Source organism: Catharus ustulatus, chromosome 1 (assembly GCF_009819885.2).
Source record: "Catharus ustulatus isolate bCatUst1 chromosome 1, bCatUst1.pri.v2, whole genome shotgun sequence".
Classification (NCBI taxonomy): Eukaryota; Metazoa; Chordata; class Aves; order Passeriformes; family Turdidae; genus Catharus; species Catharus ustulatus.
Window position 1 is genome coordinate 3538709 of NC_046221.1, and position 24019 is coordinate 3562727.

The following is a 24019-nucleotide window of genomic DNA, read 5'->3' on the forward strand; positions in this document are numbered from 1 at the left end:
TGCACAGATGTCATCATCATCATCATCATCATCATCATCATCATCATCATCATCATCATCATCATCATCATCATCGTCATCATCACCACCTCAGCTCATGCTGTCCACACCCAACTCACTGTGCTCTATCTTTAATAAATTGCCCTTAAATCAAAAGTGGAGGCACCCAGATGCAGGGGTTGCTGTAAGACATTTTAATCAGTGTTGAGCAAGGATGTGGAATGCATGGGATGTGCACAGTGCCATGGAAAACACTGAAGCATCACCTGCAACTCACTGTGAGGACAAGGGGCAGAGATCAGAGGAAGTGCTTTAATTCCAGGGTCTGGAAAAGCCTCAGTGCTGTCACTGTGTGGATATTTGAGTTGTGCCTTTGAGCAAAGCTTCCTGAAGGATCAACAGCTGGAGTTGCCCAGAATTCCTTCAGAAAAAAAATGAAATTTAAGGAAAAATCCTCACAGTGGATGAAACTAAAAACGCTGAAGTACTCATAATTATTTATTTTTAAAAAACCCAACTTTTTCCTTGTAAAATCTGTGCCTGATTTCTGGCTGATATAGTCAGCAAGTATTAGTGAGGGATGCACAAAATCTGATTGTTTTCAACAATCCCTCCCCACCCTGTTTGAAATTACAAATAAAACACCTGATTAAGGCCTTTTCCCTTCTCTAGTTTTATAAACAAGGCTGCTAAGGAGGAACTGCTTCCTTATTTCAGGGCTGGTGTTGAATTTATTATTTTATAGCCAATGAAAACAAATCAGTGAAGAGTGTGAGTGTACACAAATTGTCCTTAATGGAGTGACTTTTCCTTAGGAGGTGCAGCAGATGGGATCACACCCAGATACAGAAGCAGCCACTTCCATTCCATAAAAAAAAATAAATCTCTGTTTCCTACATGATCTTTTTGATGAAAAATAAGATAAAGCTATGCTCATTAAGGCTTTGGTGCTTGCTTCTTAATTTTGACATTTCTAAAATCACAAACTGAAAAGAAAAATTATTACAGGACAAACTTTGGTGAGGGTTTAGGTTTTTATCATCTAAAATATGACTGTGCATTCCCCATTTATCCAGAATGTGAAATTCAGTGAAGTTCCCTTCATAGTAAACTTATCCTGGGACAGGAAAATAAAGCAGAGTTAGCAAAAGAATTGAAATCTGTATTTTTTTACTACATTACGTTATTGCAGTCATGCCCCAAATCATGTAGTGCTTCTGAAAAATTGACTATTTTACTGCTTCAAATATTGGTGCAAGTATTTTCAGGAAAAAAAAGAGGTTTGATGTCTTTGGTTTTTAATGCAGCTGCCAACCAGCACCAGAAAAAATCCTGGCTTCTCCCAGTGCTTCACTTTCAGCAAGTGAATCCTCAGAGCCCCTGAACCACTTATCCCTGGTGGAAATCTTGGCTCCTGGTGGTGTCATTCTTCCAAGCTCTTCAGCTTCCCTTGATTACTGAAGTGACCATTTCCTGCCATTTCAAATCAGCCCTTTGGATACATTGCAAACACCAACAAATACAAATCTGCCCCAGGAAAGTGAAAACCTGAAAGCAAGAGACTCAAGTTGTCATTTTTAATTTACCTGGGAGCCAAACCCACAGTGACTGCAGGGATTCATTCAGGGGATCAGTCACCACATCTTAATTTTTTCCCAGATTTAACCAGAATAAAGACAGGCGTGTAAAAAACAAACATCAGGAAATCTGTAAAATTGTGAATTTTGCCCACAACCATGATTTTTTACTCTTGCCATTATTTTTCCACTGACCTGATGTGGCCCATGAAACATTTCACAACTCAATCTCCCAGATTAATTCAATTATTAAAAAATGAGGAGGAAATCTGGGCTTTTGCCTGACCACTGCTTTAAATGCTTTATTTGTATGGGACACTCTGTACAAGACAAAGCTAAATAAACATTTTATAAAAAGGTGATAAATAGGACACCCTGCCAAAATAGTAACTCTGCTTCCATATTCATCTCCACACACAATAAGCCATGTTTGTTATTAGTTAAGGGGTCAATTTTCAGCACAGAGGGCAATTTTTTTTATTCCACAGACGGAAAGAGAATGAAATGAAGACACCATGCAGACCTAAGTGCATCACTGGTGTCTTTTAAAGCTCAATTATCAAATGGTCACTGCTTTGTTCAGTTCAGGAAGTCATGTTATTTGGGAAATTAAAAAAAAAAAAGAAAGAAAAAAATAAAAAAAAGAGAAATAATGAAGAGGAAAATATAATTTTAAAAAATTGGATACAGGATGTGTTTCTACACAGATTTTTTTGCAGTACCACCCAGTATTTTGCATTGCTTTGTGGGATTGACCCAAAAAGCCCAGTAATGTATTAAAGGAAATAATTCCTGGTGCTTTACATTGAATAAAACCATGCCAGTCCTGAAGCTGGCAGCAACCAGGTAATGCTCTGGAATTATTTTTTGAGAGCATTTAGATCTAAATTAATGTTCTGGTTGCAGATTCCTTCCAAGCAGCCATTCCCTTGTGCCTGGTAAGGACACAAAGGGGAAGGAACTGAAGGTTAAATGGAACCTGCAGCTCTCAGCTCCCAGGGCAGGGCTGGTGGAAGGAGCTGCCCTGCCCAGGTGCTGATTTGGGAACATGGTTCAGGCTCTTTTTTAACTCCTTTGTGAGTGAGGCCATGGGTGAATCTTGAATTCACTGTCAGGTGGGCAGTGCACTTTGCAAACAAATATACAAGGACACAATGATAGACAATTGGTAAGAAAAAATAGTTTTCACAGAAATATTATCCATAATCAGTGATGAAGGAGCCACAAATTCTTTTTTAGAAGGAGGCACAGAGCTCAGGGCCTCTGCTCATCTCTGTTCAGCCTCCACAAGAACCCATGAACAACAATTTCCATCCAGTCTGCCCTCTTCCTCATACCCTAAAAATCTTTACATCTTCATGGGTGCAATCCACTGGAGACAATCCTCTTGGGTTCCCTTCATGGGAACATCTCATCCTAAAGCAAAGCTGCAGCACAGCCTGGTCTGTGCCCTCCTGTGGACAGAGAACAGATCCCCTGAGCACATCTGCACTGCAGACATCCAGATTTCAGTCAGCTCAACCCTCCCAGAGCAGCTCCCTCCTGCCTTATCTGTGCTGCTCTGCTCTCAGGGACAGGGAGGTTATCGCCAATCTGACACTGCTTAAGGCTTTTAAATAAATGGTGTGGGTTTTCTAGACTGCAAAAACCAGAAAGGAATTTTTTGGTTCCAAGAATCTTCCAATATCTGTCATCTCTGCAGTATTTTCTGTCCAGATGCACTCCTAAAAATTTTATATTATGGATGCCCTGTGAGGCAGGTGGGAAAATCAAGCTGCATTTTGTTTCATGAAACAAAGTGTGGACTACAGAATATACAAATTTCAAGAGGGAAATAGGTTTTACAGCTGGGATCTTTGGCTGTTTGGGACTTCCCAGAAACACTGAAGCTCAGGCTGAGGTATCTTAAAAGACATTCTTGAATCTTGAAGCTGACAGCACAAACACATCCCTCAATACACAGGGATGGCAGAGTCAGCAGGAATGAGCATGGATCTGATGCTGATGATGTCTCAGAGGCTGAATCTCTTTGGGACATCACAAACTGTTAAGTTTATCTATCTAATGTAAACCAAACAGATTTTATGACACTGAAATAAATAGAACTAAATAACTGCAACCCTGAGATGCTTTACTGCATGTAATGGCTTTAAACTGAAAGAGAGGAGGTTTAGATTGGATATTAGATGAAATTCTTCCCTGTGAGGGTGGGCAGGCCCTGGCACAGGGTGCCCAGAGAAGATGTGGGTGCCCCTGGATCCCTGGAATGTCCAAGTCCAGGTTGGATATTGGGGCTTGGAGCAGTCTGGGATGGTGGAAGGTGTCCCTGTCTTTAATTTCCCTTCCAACCCAAACCATTCAGTGATTCCATGACAGTTTGATGTGAATGGGAAGCAAAGGGGGAGGCAGATCTTTATGCAAATGCCATTTAACCTTTCAGGTACTCCTCATATTCAGGTTGGTTTTCAGATCTGATTCCAGCACTAATTCCCTGAGAGCTCCATTTGCACAGTCAGAGACATTGCTTGCACCTACCCCCAGAACAGCATTGAATTTTTGCTGGAAATCGATTTTGCACTCATTTTTCAGGACCCAGAGGAGTTTCCACACTGACTAGGAAGAAGGTTCTACAATAAACATCAGAAAGTAAAAGTCCTTTATTGAACTCCTATGAAATACTCACTCTCAAGAGAGAGGAACACCTCTAGAAACATCACTTCTCTGCCTGTTTTTCCCAAGGCATTTTTTCCCAACCTTCTGCACAGTAACTTGCTCCAATTTTGGTAAAATCTTGCTAAAACAGAATTAATCAGAGTACAAACTGTGGCTTCAGTAGCTCAGTACCCATCTCCACAGCACCTCATTCCAGCACATGCATTTTATTTAACCATGGAAACTGGGACCTATCACAGATAGGCACCATCTGAATTTCCAACCAACAACTCTTCTGTTTTCTTGTAGTTCTGAAGAAGCAATCACAGATCTGTCACTTGGGTGTGAATAAACCCTGGTGTAGAAATAAGGGCATAAATGTAAAGATGCTGATAGAGCTGCCTCTTACCAGAAAGCAAAATGAGCTGTATCAGCACGAGGCACTGTTACACACCAGCTGCACCCAGCACTAGGAACATACTAAAGGGATTTTTTGGTAACACACAACCACAATCCTTACTGCAAATTCATCACACAATGAGAGCTTGGTATAGGCCAGGATTTCCCTGGAAAGCCCAGCTGGCCACCAAGCTATTTAGGTTTGCTAATACCAGGTAAGGAGGTGAATATGTGTTCCTTGGATGATGTTTTATAGTGGCACTGGAGTTTTTTCAAGGAAGAACGAGACAGAGAAGGCTGTAAAGTGAGAGAAATCTGGGTTCAGCATCTCCCCTCAGATGCTTCCAAACAATTGCAGGATGCAGAGTGGATCCAGAAGGAGACCTCAAGGGATGTTGATGACTTCACTGCTTCATCTGTAACCTTGATTTGGTGGTGGGAACCCAGGCTGCCCTCAGAGCTTTATGCTGAAGGCAGCGACAAGGAATTCACGTCAGAGTTGTTTATATTAAAAGCAAAATATCTGAAGCACAAGGTGACTGAGGTGAAACTCTGCCAGCCTGTAAAGCTTGTCATTCTTCCTCATCTCAAGCTGCCCTATTTCCTGTATTGGTGGGAATAGGAATGTGCTCATTCAGTCATTTCCTTTTGGTCTTCCCAAATAAAGTGCAGGTCAGACAGTCACAAGATGGGTTCTGTGCCATTCCAGTCGATGACAGCTCCTTGCCACCTAGAAATGAAACCATTGACATCCATCAGTTCAGCACTGGAAAGGCAAACCCAGAGCCCTGAACCAGCCAAGGAACCTCAGAGAGACTGGGATGGATTTGTTTGGGGTAACTAATCACATCCCAAAGGGAAGGGAGCAGAAGTGAGGGAATTGTACCCCCTGATTTCGGGTGCCAAGCTTGGAGGTCTCTGTCCTGACTCTTCCTCTGGGCAACACAGAGTCCTCAGCAGCAGATGATTCACAACAGAGCCCTTCATGTTGGACAGAACCATTAGGGAATGCCCAAGATGGGTACAAGAATTAACCCTAAATAACCCAAACTCACTCTCAGCTGTCAGCAGAGCTGTTCAGCTCTGATTAGCAACTCTGTGACTCTGAGATCCTGTGCCTGGATCACACCACTGATCTTTTCCATGGCTCACTTCAATGATGATGTTTTGTTTTTTCCTGTGCTGAGGTTCTGCTTTTCTCTGCCCTTATTCCTCATTGAGAATGACATTGAATATGTACACTGAGAATAATGTTTCAGGTGAGTCTGGAACCTTCCACATTTTTCATTCCTGGCTCTGCACTGGCTGCCACAGCTCAGCTGCCCACCTCAGGAGTGTGACTGGATGCATCAGTCCTGAATCTGCCAAAAAATGTGTCTTCAAACCATGGCAAGAGGCAGAGATCTGACCCAGAACCTGGTGAAAGCAGGAAGATGCTCTCCACTCAGCTCTCTGCAGAGAGTCAACTCACCTCTCATGGCATGAATTCACCCTTGGCTGTGGCTTTTCTCATCTGCAGGGTCATAGTTCCCATTTTCTGGGAACTAAACTGTTGCAGTCCCAGTGCAGGGTACCTCTTTCTGTTCTGAAAATCTGTCTCAGAGTAGTAAGACATTGGTGGGGGGGTGGGGGAACACTGAGTTGCCAGTGCCACATTCTTTCTGTCACCGAGGACAGGATGTGTCAGCAAGGGTATGGCAGCTCAGTCCTTGTGCTGAGCAAATCAATTAAGTGTAAAACAAAACCAAAAACTGAATTCTTGCAGTCTTCAGGGCAGTGTCTCAAAGGAAGTGACCATCTGAGGGCTCTTGGGAAATTTTCCTTCTTTTTTTTTTGTAAACTTTGCTGAGAAAATGAATATCAAAAAAATGCAGATTGTCTCCATCCCAGGAATACTTAGCAGGAATGCACAGCAGAGATGCCCCACATCTTAAATTAAAAGCAGAATTTGCTTCATCTGGGGTTATTCAACCTAAGTCTGGCATTTGCCAGAGGTGAGAGCTGTCCCTGACAGAGGTTCAGAATGTCACCCTTAAACAACCAAATGGAAAAAACAACTGCCACCTTCTGTCACTAAGGGATTTTTCAGGTAATGCCACCAAATCATCCCTTATCTTTGAGTATAATCTTCCCAAGGTGCCACTTTCTATCTCCCCAAGGTGTTTAAAGCTTTGAGAGGGATCCACAGAGGACAAAAGACACCAAATGAGCCTGCAGTGTGCCTTGAGGAATTCCTCACATTGCTGACACCATTTCTGCTGTTGGTAAAGCTGTTGTTAATCACAGTGCAGTGAGGAACTGGCCTTTTTTAAAACAGGCTTTCCATAAAGAGCTAAAACAGAACATAATTTTTGAAGCAGGACTGAAGGGTACTTTTAGAACAAGCCTCATCTCCTGGGTTTATTTTTTGGACCAAAAAGCAGCTTTGGCTGTTTGCTTCTATGAGGTCCAAAACTTTTTTCCCCTCTTGCATCTGCACTAGAAAAAGTGTCAAAGAGTGAGGAATCTCACCCACAGATGCTGAAAAACTATTTTATTTACAAACAGTCAGAAAATTTCCTGGACAGTGCAGGTGATCACTTCCCAACACCATCCTGCCAGAGGCATTTTCTAGCTGCTGAATCAATTATAATTTATCAGATTAGCAAAAGGAAAACTACATTGGACCCACGTGCTTCAAGCACAACCTCAGCCAAGGGTCATGCAGTGCCGGGAACAGGAGAGGAAGAGTCAGGCCCTGAACAGTCTGGAATTGCACTCAGTGAGCATCTCCTGTGCTGATAACCTGGCATTGTTTGGGAGCACATCAATAATTCAGGCTGAAATGCCCAGGCTCTGCTCTTCTCTCACCCACTAAATCCCCTTTGGGTGTTTCACTGCACAGCCAGCAGGGGAACTCATGGATCCCACTGCCCCAATACCACAGAGGGTTAATAAAAATTCTGCTAAATTCAGGTTAGAATTGCAGCTCAGGGCTTGGTTCCCCTCAGGCAGAGCTAACAGATGTTATTTCCTGCAGTGCTGAGGATCAGGACTGTGATATAAGAGTATTCCTCAGGGAAGAGCAGGATAACTTGTCTGCACGGCATCTCCAAAACAAGCCAGGGATGCACATTCCAGACATCCCTGGGCCAGGATCCCACTGCTGCCACTGACACCTGGGGCTGGGAGCCACAAGAAAAGCACTTTTACCTGTTCTTTTTGGGGGCCTGCAGGTTACACTGACAGCTGCTGGGGACTGGCCATTCCAGAGGCAGCTGAAGGGGTCCCTGCTTTCAACTCAGAACTGAACTCTTCTGATGTTTTATACAACAGGGACTGAAAACATGAGCCTCCTGCTCCTCCTGCAGAAGCAAAACATCCCTTCTCTTCTGATAATAATAATAATAATAAAAATAATAATAATAAAAATAATGTTGATGATGAAGATTATTATTATTTAAAACTAAATGCAAAACCAGTGTAGTTTTCCCTTTAGGGGAGGGTAAGAGAACAAAGAGCAGGCAAATGTGAGGCACCAAACTCAGTGTGTTACAGGATGGAGGTGCTCAGCTATTGGGGTAAGCAGTGGGTTTGTCGTGGCTTCAACCAGAACTGAGGTGTGTGAATGGAAGGAAAACTCTCAATTAACAATAAAACCAATGAATGATAGTCAACCATCTCAGGTCTGATTGCCCAGACTGTGGAATTCTCCACTCTGCCTGAGAAATTCTCCTGCATTTTTTGATGAGAGAAGTCTGATATGGAGCTTCATCATGAATTCTTCATCATAATAAGTAACATCTCTTTGTTTTATTAAAAATCAGTTTAGGAGAGTTTTCCATAGTTGTATGATAAAAAACATTCCTATTTTTAATCCCCTAAATTGCTAAAATTTTGGTTACTTGGGTTGGTTTTTACTTTTCCTTATGTCTTGTTGTATATTTGGAAGAGAAAATTCTTAAAACAAAAAGGAAAAATTTAACATGAAAAACCTTTTCCAGCAAGGCCACACTTAAATAAATACCCTCAGAGCAAAGGGAGAGCACTGAAAACAAGGAGCCAGCCTGCCCAGGGTAAATCAGACAGTGCTGAGAACGCTACAAACAAAATAAATTGACACTGGAATTTGCTGGTAATTTACCTCTCCAGCAGATTAAAGCAGGGAACTTAAAATAAACAAACAGCAGCACCACCAACACTGTACAACTCTGACACAATGCCAGGAATGGAAGATATTCTAAGACTTTAAGTAGCTGCATGCATTATTCTCCCCATGGGGCTTTCTGAGGTTATACATTATTTATTTCAGTTTGAATTCATGCTTATGTGCCACTGGAAATGAAGAATCAATAAAATCTGTATGTGCAGGAAGGCTGGACTGATGTCAGTGCTCTTCTACCTTGCAGTGATTTTCTGATCAACACACTGGCAGCCACTGTCCTTATTTATTTATTTTCTGCAAGAACAGGAGGGAAACTGCAAGAGAAACCTGAAACTGCCTGGTTTGCTGATTTAACAAAGGCTCTGACAATGAGGCTTTCACTTCTTGCTCCAGAGATATTCAGATAGTAACTTCCTTGGTAATTGATAATTGATATTAAGCTGAATTTTCTGCCCAGTTAAATTTCTCCATTTCGCTTCTTTCATGTCTCACTAAGCTGAAAATGTTCCCATGAACTTCAGTATGATTTGGATGAATTGCTTATATGGGCCTCAAAACAGCCATGAAAATCCCAGCATGACAGCAATTAGCCTTGTATGTAAGGAGAGAATATGAGCTAAGGGTTGTCAGGAATGACTGCACAAAACCTGGTGTTCTGTGTCCTGACAAACTCTGTGCTGCTGGAAAAAACTGAAACTCTTCAATGGGGCTCCATGCATTGAAAATAACTCAAGTTCCCCCTTTGGATCTTCAGAAAAGACTGATGAAAATGGAATAAATTGTCTCTTTTTCTCATTAGACCCCTGCAATCAAGCACTTGTGGGAATCTCAATTTAGATCTATTGCAACCAAGCTGTGCTCTCAGACTGAATTCGGCTCAGTCAGTTCTTGGTGATGTAGTGAAGGTTCCTCTAAGAATGAACACCTTGGACAGTTTAATGTTAATTACAATAAGACACTATTAAATGTGTAAAACATATTATCACAGTCTGGCCCATTCAGATCCTTTCTGATTTTTAAGCATTATTTTTTCAGCTTTGCTTGCTGATTTTTAAATTTTTTTTTAAACACTCCAGCCTCACATACATTACTTGGATCAACAACTGAATGCATCTGTATGAAAAACTGCAATTTCACTTACTTTGTCCTAATACAGTGCTCAAGTGGAGGAGTAAGATCATTTTCTTTATTTTCAGGGCACACCTGAGTTGTATCTGCAGAGACAAACAGACATTGTTAGTGGCTGGGGAATTTCCTCTCCATGGAGAAATCTCAGAGGGTTTGAGCCCAACCACTGCCACATCCACCAGTGACCATGTCTGAGCCAGGTCAGATTGCTCACAGAGATGGTTTCAAGGGAAACCACAGATCAGAAAATGAAATAATGACAGCTGCAGGGCTGTCATGGGGCTTTTATTTCACAATTGATGTTGCAATTACTGAGTAACTTTTGTTCCTCAAACACTAAGGACATTGGTGGTGCTACACTTGTATAGGAAGCCCCAAACACAGTTTGAACTGGGTTAGGACTATTCCAGCCTGGAGAAGATTGTCCCTTTAGTGCTGTCTGGGGTTACAGTACAGAGTGTGATAAAAGGTATCTGTTCTATCACCATCTGTTGAGGGTGGGGGTAGTGATCCTGATCTCTGTGGGAGATATTCTGCTAATGGACCATCCATTGAAATCAGGCAGGGCATTGTTCTTTATCTTTTCACAACCCATCCTTCCTCCAGCCAGTCATTTTCTGCTCATGGCCATTGAGTCCCACTGTGGGACTGATAAAATTACTGCATCCCATTGGGAGTTGCTCCAGCCAGGGGGAAGAGCCCAACATTTCTTACCAAGATAAAAACAGAGGTTTTGGGACACTAAGGGAGCCCCTTTCTCCACTGGACTCCAGAGGAAAACCGGATTTCTCCACATCCCCACTGGAGCTCCGGAGGGAAACTGCACCTTGTACAGGAGCACTGCTCCAACTGAGCCACATCTGTCACTGCAGGAGGATGCAGCCACCATGGGATGGGACTGCTGCCAACACCCTGCCTGACGGGTGTCAGGTTGTACTCTGACTGTGTCAGGGTTTGGGGTTTGTTCTTTGTAGTGCTGTATTTCTATTTTAATTTCCCTAGAAAAGAACTGTTATTCCTAATTCCCATATTTTTGCCTGAGAGCCCCTTGATTTCAAAATTCTAATAATTTGGATGGAGGGTGTTTCATTCTCCATTTCAAAGAGAGGCTCCTGCCTTTCTCAGCAGACACCTGTCCTCCAAACCTTCAAACTAGGACAAGTGCTCAGCAAGCAGTGCAGAGACAGGACAAGATGCTGCAGGGTGGGATGTCAGGGAGCCTCCCCTGATGAGCATTCCTTGGGGATGGAGAGGCCACGGCAGCGCTCTGGGGAAAACAGAGAGGTCACTGTCTCAGACACAGCATCTGTCAACAGTGAAAGTAGAGCTGACCTTCCCAGGGACAAAACATCCTGCCACCAGCTTGGATGTCATCTGCTCAGCTGTTTCCTGTTTTGGAGCCAAACATTTAAACTGCAGCAGACCAGAGTTTTGTCGTTATTTTTTTTTTCCTTTTTTCTTTTCTGTCGCCCAGCCAGTGGATTGCCAAGGCAGGGTGTAGGGTTTGGGTCTGCTTCAGTGAGACTGATGTAGACAGGATGGGAGGGGACTGTCCTGACCATTCAAGCTGCCAGTGTCAGATCTGTCACAGCAAGGACCTGGCTCTCCCCTGTGTGTTGATCTGGTGGGTACAAACACATGCAGAAAATTCGGGATGAATGCAAGGGTTGGAGTGTAGGGAAATGGACAATATTTAAAAGTACATAAAGTACTGGTGGTTTTCCTGTAGGTCCTCAGGAACTTACAGGCACACAGCAATCTTTTAAATTTAAAAGAGCCTTTTTTATCACAGTTTTGAAGAGTTTGTAACAGAATTTTAGAATAATAGAAGTTGAAAGCTCTAAGATCATCAAGTCTAACCATAAATCCACATTCAGCATTAAACCCTGTCCCCAAATGCCACAACTACAGGTTTTTTGAATACTTCCAGGAATGGTGACTCCACCACTTCCCTGGGCAGCCTGTTCCAGTGCTTGACAACCCCTTCTGAGAAGAAATTTTTCTCTAAACCTCTCCTGGTTCAACCTAAGCCACAGTCCTGACCATAGCCCTGGCTGCTTTTCCACTCATGGCCAACTTGGATGAATTTTGTCATTTTTAGACTTGAATTCTTCCAATCAAAAGGTTTGAATAGAGTGTTTCTACCCAAAGAAACAGGAAAAAAGTATCACAAAGATGTATCTAAGAGTAAAAGAAAAGGAATGTGTATATTCTACCCTGAATCAGTGAGAAACTGAGTGCTAGCACTGTTACAGCTCTTCCCTGCCCATCCAGAATTTCTACCCCAATGCAAAGATTTATTATTATTTTCCTCTCTTTATGATGGCATGAACTTTATGTTCCTTGTCTACACTTTGGCAAATGTTTAATATGAGCAAATTCTCAATATAAAGTAGCAATTGCTGCTACTCCCAAAATATAATTCCACTCTCTGTCTTTTCTGCCTTTCTTGCCCAGTGCAATTTCTTCAATATTTCCTGAAATATGACCTTGATGGTAATTTCACCTAATTATAATCAAGATGCCCATTTCAAGGAATTCAACTTCTTGCTCAAGCAAAGCAAACAGCTTTGCTGCCCAGCCGCAGGGAGATGTGGCTGGGGCAGCAGCCAGCTCCTCCTGCTGCATCTCCAGCTGATGCTGCCTAAAATCACCTCTTGTTGGGATCTCCACAAGGGAAATACCAGCAATATTTAGCATTCTGCAATTTCCATCTGCTCCTGAGTGCTGGGTTTAGATGTTTGGCCAGAGTTACCTTTCTGGATGTAAAGTAATTACAGTTTTCTCCAGACCTAGCAAGGGATTACTGCACAGCCAGAACCAGGCCAGCATTTTTGTGGAATGATGAAAATATCTGCATTTTTACTGCCTTTTGCAGAATTTCACAGATAACAAAGGATTTACTGGGACACATCCCTGGAAGGGGCTATGGCCACAACAAAGAGATATCTACAACTCCATGCACATTTCAGCTTTGAGGAGAAACACAAAGAAATGCCATGACAGGTTAGACAGCAAAGGGAAAAATTTATATGTGCTCTGGGCAATTTCTCACCAGGGATCTTAGAGGGTTTGGCAGTTCTTGATTTTGGAAACATTCCTGGTGATGGAAAGACACATTAAGATACCTGTTTTGGACCAGATGTGATGTGGTACAACACAACAGAAAAACATGTCTGTGGTCCTGTGCTGAGCTGTATCATTCCTGTTACTTATATATATATATAATTTTGATCTATCATGTGACCCCTACAATAGAATGACAGGGATTTTTATTTTAATAAGAGGCAAATAACAGGCAGAAAGTTGATTGAATTCACTACCACATTTCATGAGTGCTCAAACCCCCAAGCACTCCCAGCACAGAAACAACTCTGCCACGTGCACTCAGCAGAACACACAACACCCATGCTGTGCAAAAACCTGGATGTTGGTGCAAACAAGGAATGGAGACAAGTTATTTCTAAAGAGCAGATTAGAGTGGCTTCTTAAGATTGAGAAAGAATTTGGTTATCAAAGAATCCCAGACAAGATTGTATAAATGTACCAAAAGAAAGAAAACAAAAGGTGAGTAGGATATTATTAGCAAACAGGGATTTAGTGCTGGAGAATGTGTTGAAGTAGGTGCTTTCTAAGGATCAGAATACTCATCCAAATGCCTTCCAGTTGAAGAAGTATTTACTGTAAAAGCAGCTGTGTAATTTGGCATGGTTTCCTGAAACAAGGAGTGTAACAAGTTGGAAGATCTTTAGCAGGTTTGTGCTGCCAGGCAGGTAAGGGACTAAATTTTTTTAGCAGATTACTGGCATCTTTTTGCCTTGCAAGCAAGGATTTCATGTTCCCTCAGTGTCTGCTCATTTTCCTGCAGGTATTTAGGGTGAGGAACTGGAGACCTGCACTTTCTGCCTGTAGAAATTATGTGAGATGATGTGTAGCAGAATGGGAGTAGTGAAATATATTTCATAATCCTGGGAGTATGAATAAGCCAGAGATCACAAGCTGTTCCTTGGGAATCTGTGCCACTGGAAGATTTGTCAGTGAGTATAAAGTGACACATGCTCACTGTTACCCCTTTCAAGAGCTTTTCCTCAAAACCTCCTTGTGAAATATAATTAATCACCAAAACCAATGATGGAAATTAGGCAACAGCACACAAATTAACATTCACTGCCTGCAACCATCAGTGTTTGCATTATTGGATCCTCCTCAGAGTCAGGGAGCTGCTCATACCCACTGTCAGCCGTATCTCCTCATCCTGGTTGGCCAAGCCATCGTAGTAATAGAGATCAAATCTCCTTCCCATCTTCCAGTCACTGAGCAAATCCTTTTCCAAACAGAAAAGCACACTGAAGTGGCTTTCACTGCACACCAGCCAAATTGGGTACTTGGGAGTCTTCAAGTAACAACCAACCTAGAGAAAAATGCAAAAATAGCAGAACATCACTGGGGCTGGGGGGAGAAGCGAGCCATTGTGGAAAACATAAAATTTGGAAGATCATTTATTTATTCTAGTCCACAAACACTAATGAAGGCTCATTAGAGGCTGTTGATGAAGCAGACCAGTAAATCATGGAGCACACTGTGAGGTTGTGAACCTCTGGTGCTCTCAGTGCACCCTTTGTGCTGGGTTATCCCCAAATGATTAAAGCAGATAACAGTTGCTAAAAAGGTTATTTATTACAAAGTGCATCAAAAGGCACAGTCATAGACATTAAAGACATGCTAAGTTTTAGCATAAAGTCCCAAATAAAGCAGGAGCTGTCCCCAGGGGTCCCAGAGAGGCTGGTGCTGCTGCCAGAGCTCTGATCTTCTACTGGGGTGCTGGAGATGCTGGCACAGCACAGCAAAATAGAAAGCAATGGCAAAGCAATGGCAAAGCAATGGCAAAGTAATGGCAAAGCAATGGCAGAGCAATGGCAAAGTGATGGCAGAGCAATGGCAAAGAGCAATGGCAAAGAGCAATGGCAAAAAGCACTGACTCTCCCCAATACATAATCTTATATAGGATTTTTCCAACAAGCTAACACACAAATTCAAACCACTACTTCTCAACCTATGAGAATTCTATTTTCTTAACACGTTAGAATACGTATGAAGCATGTATACAATCTGTCTTTTTCTATCTGAAAAATGTAAGCAATATTCTCACTGGAGCTCTATTTTGTCTAAGAATGGTCTGAAAACATCAGTGTGTTTGTTAACCTCCACTAGAACTTGTTCTACTCTGGTATCTGGACCTTTTGCTTACTAAAAGCACTATAGTTCACATTGAAACTTACTTACTGACTTACTGACTTATCCTAAAACTTAAACTTACACCTGAACTTATACTTAAAATATATATATATACTTAAAATCTTCTGTTGAGTAAAGAAAGTAATATATTCCCTTCACTTCATCACCTCCTACTTCACAGTCCAAACATGTATTTTCAGCTATAGAAGAAAGCAATAACAGATCCATTTGTTTTGCTTCGTTATTCTTAAAAATGAAATATGTTCATGTGAAAATAAAACTTAAAAAAAACTTTTTCTAAGTTTTTTCTTTTGAAGGTATATTTATAAATAATCTTAATATTCTCTAAGAACGTGCATAAAAACTTTCATATTCATTTACAGATGTTTTAAACTAGAATATTCAAGAGATTTAATTTATAAGGGATGGAGGAAGGGGATACTGCACTGCAGCCGTGTTTTGGACCTTTGAGAAATTGCTTAGGGAAATTGAAATTAAACATTTTGCTTTCAGTGAAATCATTTTGCTTTCAGGACTTTTTCAGTGAAAAATCCCTAGTGGAAACAGAGGAAATTTTGACAAAAAAATTCTTATCCATGATTTCTAGATAAAGATTTGTGGATGCAGCTCCTACAGTGCAGCCCTCAGTTCTTTGCCCTGGGCACAGGAGCAAATGGCAAAAGTCAAAAGGCAGAAGCCAAAATTAATTCTGTTGTAATCAAAACTCTAACCAGCACCATAAGTGATAAGGAGTTTGTGTTTTTATCTTGATGGAGACATTCAGAATTTATATCTGAAGTGTTACCAGTGCAAATTCAGCTGCCTTCCACAAGGAGGATTTCTTCTGCTGTTAGATAACAAGTCTCCAGCTAATTAAGTAACTGTTCCCTGACTCATTACTTTGTTAATATCTATTTAAAACAGCCTTTTATACAACAGTATTCCTTTTTATGTAAATTCTTGGCTTAGAAGTAAAGAATTTTTTACAAGCTTCCAATAATACTCATAACAGGAGTTATCAAAAAAGAAAATATGGGGTTTCAACAAAAGATGGCAAATTAGAGGGACACAGATGAAAAGATTCAGTCTCACAAATATGCATATTTTAATATGCAGATAAGTCAAAGCCAAAAAGAACAGCCAGTCTCCTAAAAATGCGTTCTTCCTACGTTTGTCTGCAAAAACAACTTCCCAGCTTCATCAAACAGCATTTGTCAAAGATCAGAGAGATACAGAACGTTCAAAGCCACGTCCACTCCAGCTCTCACCCACATGAACCTTCCCCTGAAGCCAGGACAAACTGTTCAGATTCTGGAACATTCTCCAAAAATGTGTAGTTTTCAATTGCAATCAAGGGCATGAACTTTGAGGCAAAATATAAAAATCCTGCAGCTCAAATCCTGCTCTCCCAGAAGAAGGGACAATCTTTGTTTTGGTCACATCAATTTAACCAGCTGAGGATTAGCTGCTGCCTTTGACACCAAGATGCAAAACATATTTTGTACAAAATAAAATATGGAACCATGCTGCTGACAATGCAAGGACAATCCTCACTGTGAGGATTCCTCTGGCTGCTTCTTCAGTTGTTGTGTGGGGTAGAATCACAGAGTCATTTAGGTTGGAAAAGACCTCCAGGACCATCGAGTCCAACCTCTGGCTGAACATCACCTGGACAACAAAGCACTGAGTGCCACATCCAGTGGTTTCTTCAATACCCCAGGAGTGAGGACTCCACCACCTCCTTGAGCAGCCCATCCCAACATCTCACCACACTTCCAGTGAAGAATTTCCTGCCTGAACCTCCCCTGGTGCAGCTTGAGGCTGTTTCCTCTGCTCCTGTCCCTTTTTTTTCACCTCACTGCACCCTCCTGCAGGGGAGGAGAGCTCCAGGGAGTTGGAGAGAGCAGTGAAGTCACCCCTGAGCCTCCTTTTCTCCAGGTTAAACACCATACATGGTTTCCCCATATACAGAATTCTGCCCTCATTTAACTGCTGGTTGGTGGCAGTAATGCTGGATAAAACCTGGAATAAAACCTGAGAACAGGACAGGGAAGAACAGGCATGAACACCCAGGGTTCTGACCCCTCAGGAAACCCCTCAAACAGCAGTGTCAGTGTCATTCAGGCAGAGAACAGGGCTGACAGATCCCTTCTTTCCAGAGTCTTCTCTACATCTGCAGGGCCAAATTCCAAAGGCAAATCAGGGATCTGTGACTTGCATCCTTTTTATGAAATATGATTTTTGATAAGAGCTCAATGGTTGTGTTTTTATCACTATTGGTTTTCCAGCAGGCTCATTAATCATTTTCAGGCAAAATGAAAGTAAGGGGGAATGGTGTGTCCAAAAGGAATGAGGTGTCCTTTTGTGCTGCATGTTTTCAGTTCCTATGGAGAATTCCCTAACCCTGATCCTCTCCCTTACAGAGCCCTCAAGAATGCTCATAAATTTCAGGGACACCGTTGTGATCTTTGGGAAACATCAACTTTTCAAAAGCAAGCACCTTCAAAGGGCTCATTCTCCATCTGATCTCTGTGTGTGCTCACACAGGGCTGAGATTCAACCTACAGACAAGTATTTATTGCAGGAGAATTATCCCAACAGATCTGCCAGGGTGAGTGCATGGTACCTCACCATTCAGCTTTAATTTATCCTTGAACAAGGCCACCTTTTCCCACGTGTATTCCAAAAGAAATAAAAGAGAGAATGTGGTACCAACACCAAGCAGGGTAACTGGATAGAGCCAATCTGATGGCATTTTTCTCCAGGAGTTTTATCACTTAAATAATTTCATCTCCTTGCATGGGGGACTTTTCTATTCATTTTCTGTAAGGGTGGTATATGCACCACTTTATTAGTGGCTTGTCATCATTTTCTTTTGTCTTTTTGAGTCTGGATTAGAAACACAGAGGAGATTAATTTCTTGTGTTTGGACTTGGTTGTTTATTAAATCTTATCTAAAATACAGAGAATTCTTCAGAACTTCTAGCTACCAGCTAAAAGTGAGCAAAATGGAGATGAATTTAGTTAGTTACAAGATCTTTTAAAGCTGAACATTCCAACAGAGAAATAACACCTATATTATTTATATTTTTGACCCAATAACCAAACTCCTGTGACCCTCAGTGCAGCACTGACTGTCCAAACAAAAACTGCCTGAAATCATGATGAAGAAGAAAACAGAAAGAAACATCACCCAAAATCCTCCATCTTGTCCCATACCTATTACCATATTCTAAAACCTTCAAATTCTAACCCTTCATCATGTGAAATCACACACTTCTATTCCAACTTCACATCCATGATTTTAACTCAAATTTGGAGCCTTTTCCAATGCCTCAGGTCACAAGCACTGTTCTCCAGGGGGTCAGCGTCAGAAAGCACAGAAAGCTCAAAACTCCCAGGTTTGTGGATTCCAAAACTTTTCTAGTTATAATCAATCATTCCTTGCTTTATGTTTCTTCCCCTGAATTCAGTGGCTAGAGATGTTTATTTGAGAAGTGCGTAATGGCTCCACAAAGGGCTGGGCTCTGTCAAACTGAGGAATTTCTGGTAGCACTGAATGCAGTAGGATTGACAGGCAAAAGGATAATTACACAGAGCTTTCAGAGCTACAGCCCATTGTTTGTTCTGAGTGTTTTATTCCCCACAGCTGCAATGACCTTTTCTGAATGAATATTGAACAATGTTCCAGGGGTGTTGAGAGTGTCAGAGGTGTAAAATCAGAAACCTTTTCAGCAGCTCTGGGGGAGCAGTGACAACACTGACCCAGGTCACCCATCCCAGCAGGTCAGCCACACCACTGCTGTATTTGCAGATAACTGGGGTGAGGGTAAAGTCATTGCCATTGTTAAATACTTGATTCAGTCAGATTGAGAAAAGCAAAATTAATGCTTATGAGATTTGACATTCAGAGTATGCACTATGCCAGGTGAGACAGAAATTGAAGAGGTTTTAGCCAGATATTTATAAAAATAATAATAACAAATACTACTGCTACTGCCTTAGGTAATTTCTCTGCAGCTTTGGATCATTTTTTTCTTTGTAAAAAATGAAATTTTTCTGATAATGAACTGGGGTAAAATAAAGAACATGACTGAAGAAGAATAGAAAGAGATGTGTGTTAAATCCTAGGACTCCCAAAGCAAAGAAGAGACTCCTGGAAACCTCTGGCTTCTGATTAAAGTTCCCTTATACTGCCATGGTGTAAAAGGCAGCAGATGTGGACAGGAAAAAGAAAACAGACCTCAGGGTGCCAAGCAGCCTCAAGACCTTTCCTTTATCCCTGTCCCACTCAGCTGCTCTTCTGGAATATCCCAAAAAGATGAACCCATTTGGAGGGAGATTCTGACCCTCACTCAGGTTTCAGCATTTTGCCATCTCCTCACTACACACAAAGTTTACAGCACACTTCAAGGGCTAAAAACTCCACTTCAAGGAGTGACATCACTGTGAGGACAAGGACAGGGCAGGGTTCAGCCCACAGAACACTTCTGCAATTATATCTGGGCCTTGTAATGCAGGTTAGCCCTTGGGCTTTGGCTGTAAAATCAAATGAGCAAGCAGAGATGAATATTGGCAGAAATTTAGATCCTCCATTCACCAGGGATGCAGGGAATTGGCTGAACCTGAAGCACTTTCAGCCTAAAAAGCACCTAATGTGAGGTGGGATAAATCCAGATCCAAATTCAGGTGTTTATAATCTAGAGGGACACATGGAAAATATCTGACTTATCATTTTCTGCTTTACCTGTCTGCAAAGCACACAGAGCTCTTCTAAACATGTGGGCTTTGTTACCCTGATTGTCTTGAATAAAAACTCTGTGGCTGTTTCATTTGGAAGGATGATGACAGGGAAGCAATGCCAATACCCAGCAACAGTGACTGGCCATAACTCAGAGAACAATAGGACTTCTTTAAAGAAAATTTCAGTTCCAGGCTAGAAATGGAGATGTGAAAACAAGGAATGAAGAACACACATGCTTTGTCAGCTCTGTTTTAGTCAAATTTGAATGTGCTCCATATTTCTGCCCACAGTGATGCTCACTAAAGTCTTACATAAGCAGCAGCTTCTTTTGCTGCACCTACAGGGCACAACATTTACCCCCATTCCTGAAAAATAAATGGAAAATTGAAACCAACCATCAGTTTCCATTTTGCACTTGTGTGTTTTTGTGGTTGGTTTTTCAAGCAAGGTGATTAAAACTCTCTTTCTAAACTTTCCCCTCCACAACCCCACCAATGGCCTGGCTTGAATCCAGCCCATCTGATGGGGAAAAGAAATTGTTTAGGGGCCACATGGCCCTGGGAAGGTTATAGGAGGGACAAAACAGGGCAAAAACACAGGTGAGGTGCCAGGAGACAGAGCATGTGTGCTGAATTTCATCATTCAAGGGGGCCTTGTCACAGCACAGAGTGGCTTCTTCAAAAGGACCAAAGATAATATTTCCCATCTGTGGAATTTTAATGAATAAATTCTGTTTGTTTCTGTTGCTTTACTCTGTCTTTTTGAAAAGAAATGGGGAAAATGTGTGTGGCTTTTTTGTCCATGCCCTCTGTCTTCAGAGAAGCAAAAACTAAAGAGCACCAGGTCCCTTGAAATGCTGGCAGCTCAGGGAAGGGCTGGCACAGTCAGGAATCAGAGGAGGGTGAATTTGGGAGGAGATTTAATTGACAGGACAGCTTAAAGCAGGAGAGAATTGGTGACAACAAAAATCAGAGAGAAGGCTCAAAAGAGACAAACTACTTTGAGTATTTCCATTTCTTCACATACAACAGCACATGCCTAAAGCAATTTCAAAAACCATTTTAGAAGGATGGTGAGATTCACCAGCCAGCACCACACTGCCTTTGGAATGAGAGATCCAGAGCTGTACTCATCCCAGTTCAGCCAGGAGATTGCTGGTGGCTGACTGGGATAAGCACTTGGACTTTTATTCACTATTACCCCTCTGTGTAAAGTGGAAATGACACTTGCAGCTCTTGCCAGGCACAGATCTGCTAACAGGAAATGGCATGTGAATGCTATATATTGTTATTATTATCATTATTCATGTTAGTTAGCACTGTGGTGTTTGTTAATTGGTTATAATATTGTAATGACAAAATATAATTGGTTATTGTATTGCTATTATTGGTTATAAAGAATTAACAAGTTATGAATGATGATAATAATCTGTTAATTACTAATCTGTTATTACCTGAGAATGCAGATTATTCTTCCCTTTATTTAATAACTTGGCATAAACATGAGGAGCCTCTGTTTCCATCTCTTCCTACTTTTAATGTCTCAAGACATCTTGAAAGAAATTTCATCATTCTAAGTCTTTCCACCTGCAATTTGAATGTGGCACTTAGACCAAAGGTTCTGACCCAAACACAGGGATTTTCTCACCCAGGAGTGCTAAAATTGCTCCTGCCCACTCCTGTGCCTCATCCTCTTCTCCAAGGTCTTGTCCCTGCTGAGAAACCACTCATCTTCCCTGAGCCTGAGCTGCTGAATCCTGCAGCTCAGCAGGCAGAGGAAACCCCCAGCAATTTCATGTGGAAAAGTTTCTGCTGCTTGACATGCTCTAAATAAATCCCAGAAAACCTAAAATCTCAATTTAGGTTTCTAAGTTAACTGTGTAAGATCTCATGGAATTGATGTTGCTTAAAGACAGGCTTAGCACAAAGAAAAGAAACCCAAAGATGTGTAACTTGCCTACTGAAAAATAGCAGAATCAGACTTTCAGCTTTTTTCTCCCCATTAAAATCCAGAATCTCACTGTGAAACTAAACATTTGCACATGAAACAGATGGAATGGATCCATCTGTCATTGTGAAACAATTTGCAGCAAGTAATTACACTGCAAAAAAAAAAACTCCAGGGAGTTTGGTGATATGTCAGGGCTGAGAGTGATGATTGAACATTAACAATTGCAGACAAATGACTCGGGGCACACGTTTTTCTCATCAGCAAAGATAACACAGGATGCACTGGAGGGGATGAATGGAAAGGGGAACAGAGGGAGTCTCCAAGCAGTCACTGGGAGAAAAGAGATGGATCATTTTCTTTGGATTTGCCATGGTGGAGTTGGAGCATTAATTCATCCTCCCAATACCTGCAGCCCAGAAGCCACCAAGGGAATTGTGGATTACACACAAATGCTCCACATATTGCAAAAAGGAGATAAAAGGGTAGAGAAGCCTTCCTCCATGTGGATTTACTACATCCAGCCTGGAATCTTGAATATCCTGTCCTGAACGTGTTGGTAAGTTGGAACAAGTCTAGAGCAGGGAAATCAAAACAAGCTTTGGACAGGATGTGCTGATAAAAAAGGGAGGCACTGTTACATCAGCTGCAAATGCCCAGCGGATGGGGATGAATTGTTCAGGGGGCAGCCTGGATGATGAGTAAAATTATAATCAGAGGAAACTAAGTAAATGAGGAGTCTGATTTATTAATAGTATTTCCAAACACAGGCTGTGTCGTAGATACCAAAATCTCCCAATTCACAAGGATCTGCAGATCTTTCTTTGCATTTATTAATGGTTTAGAATAGAGGATCTGCACAAGGATCTGCAGATCTTCATTTGCATTAATTAATGTTTTAGGATCTGCACAAGGATCTGCAGATCTTTATTTGCATTTATTAATGGTTTAGAATAGAGAGAGATGAGAAAAACTGCAAGATCACAATGAATCAAATCAATGAAAAAATGGCCATCTGAACAAAAAGGCTGGAACTTCATGGGTATAGATTTTTTAAAGGACACAAAAATATCCTGAGTTATCCCCTGGGAGATTGGCTGGATGTGACCTAAAGGGAGGTTTCCGACTCCAGTGTCTATGATTCACCATATAGCACGCTCAGGATTTTCTTACTCCTGGAAACAAAAAATAAACCCAACCAAAAATGACAGTCCTTTTCCATGGCTGGGTTCAGTTACCAGCCTCAGAGCCACACTGTAACTGGATGCTGAGAGGAATAAAAGAGTCACTTTGAAAGACAAATTCTATTCTCAGTTCCACCTCTGCAAACTGCCACTGACATTTCTTTTTCCTGAACTGCTCTAAATTCTGTAACAGGAAGCAGAATCTGGCCCCTCATGCTGAAGCCACAGTGGAGACTCCCCAGTTTTGGGCCAAAATCCACCAGAATCTGACTTTTGTCCCAGTCCTAAGCAGGCATTGCCTCTGAACTGAAATGCAGAGAACATCCAGATGTTCTTAATAAAAACCAGGACAATTTGCAGCAGATGCCAACTGGTGTAGACTCCTATTAAAAAAATAAAAAAAAAAAAAAAAAGGAAACTACGTCTACTGGAGTTTCTGTAACTGATTAAGTCACTGGCTTGGAAAAACAGATCCCTGCTCATGAGTCCAGCTCCTATGAAGAGCCCAGTAGTAGGAACAGATCCCCTCTACCATATAATTTGCAGAATAAGTGGAAAATGGTCTGAATCTCTGGGTAACTTATTTTATTTTTAGAGGGCAGGTGGGTAAGAAATAGCTTTACCTGCCCTGACCTCATTTACCATTTTGCCACTCCCGAGTCATTTTCCTCACTGGAGAATGGAAAAACTGCTGGAGTGGTGCATAACCATTTCTGAGGGTTTAAATGTCACATTGTTTAGAGAAAAGAAAAAGAAGCATGAACTAGACACAGGAGTTTATTTATTTTTAGTCCACTCAGTTCTGAACTAATTTGATTTGAGTACACTGCTAAGATGTCTTGACTGAATTCAAGCCTTTTGTAATCCTGTGAATAATGTAAACGATTGTGTTAATTAAAAATAACACAAATTGTGATTTGGCAGTAGCAGAAGCACATAGCTGAGTTAAAATCAAGCTTTGTTTTCACTCACACATTTATAACAGATCAGTACAAACAAATCCTTTGGT

At 41.5% G+C, this 24019-nt stretch overlaps 1 protein-coding gene across 1 annotated transcript in view; it reads right to left on the minus strand.

Moving 5' to 3' along the window:
• Positions 1-4216: 4216 nt before the first annotated feature.
• Positions 4217-24019, minus strand: part of MINDY4 (MINDY lysine 48 deubiquitinase 4) — a 70539-nt gene continuing 50736 nt past the window's right edge. Inside the window, exons 16-18 of the mRNA XM_033066683.2 lie at positions 14131-14311; positions 9914-9986; positions 4217-5358 (exon numbers count right to left, since the gene is read on the minus strand). Of these exons, the coding sequence (XP_032922574.1) occupies positions 5310-5358; positions 9914-9986; positions 14131-14311 (303 nt within the window). The 3' untranslated portion in view covers positions 4217-5309. The remainder of the gene's footprint in view (positions 5359-9913; positions 9987-14130; positions 14312-24019) is intronic.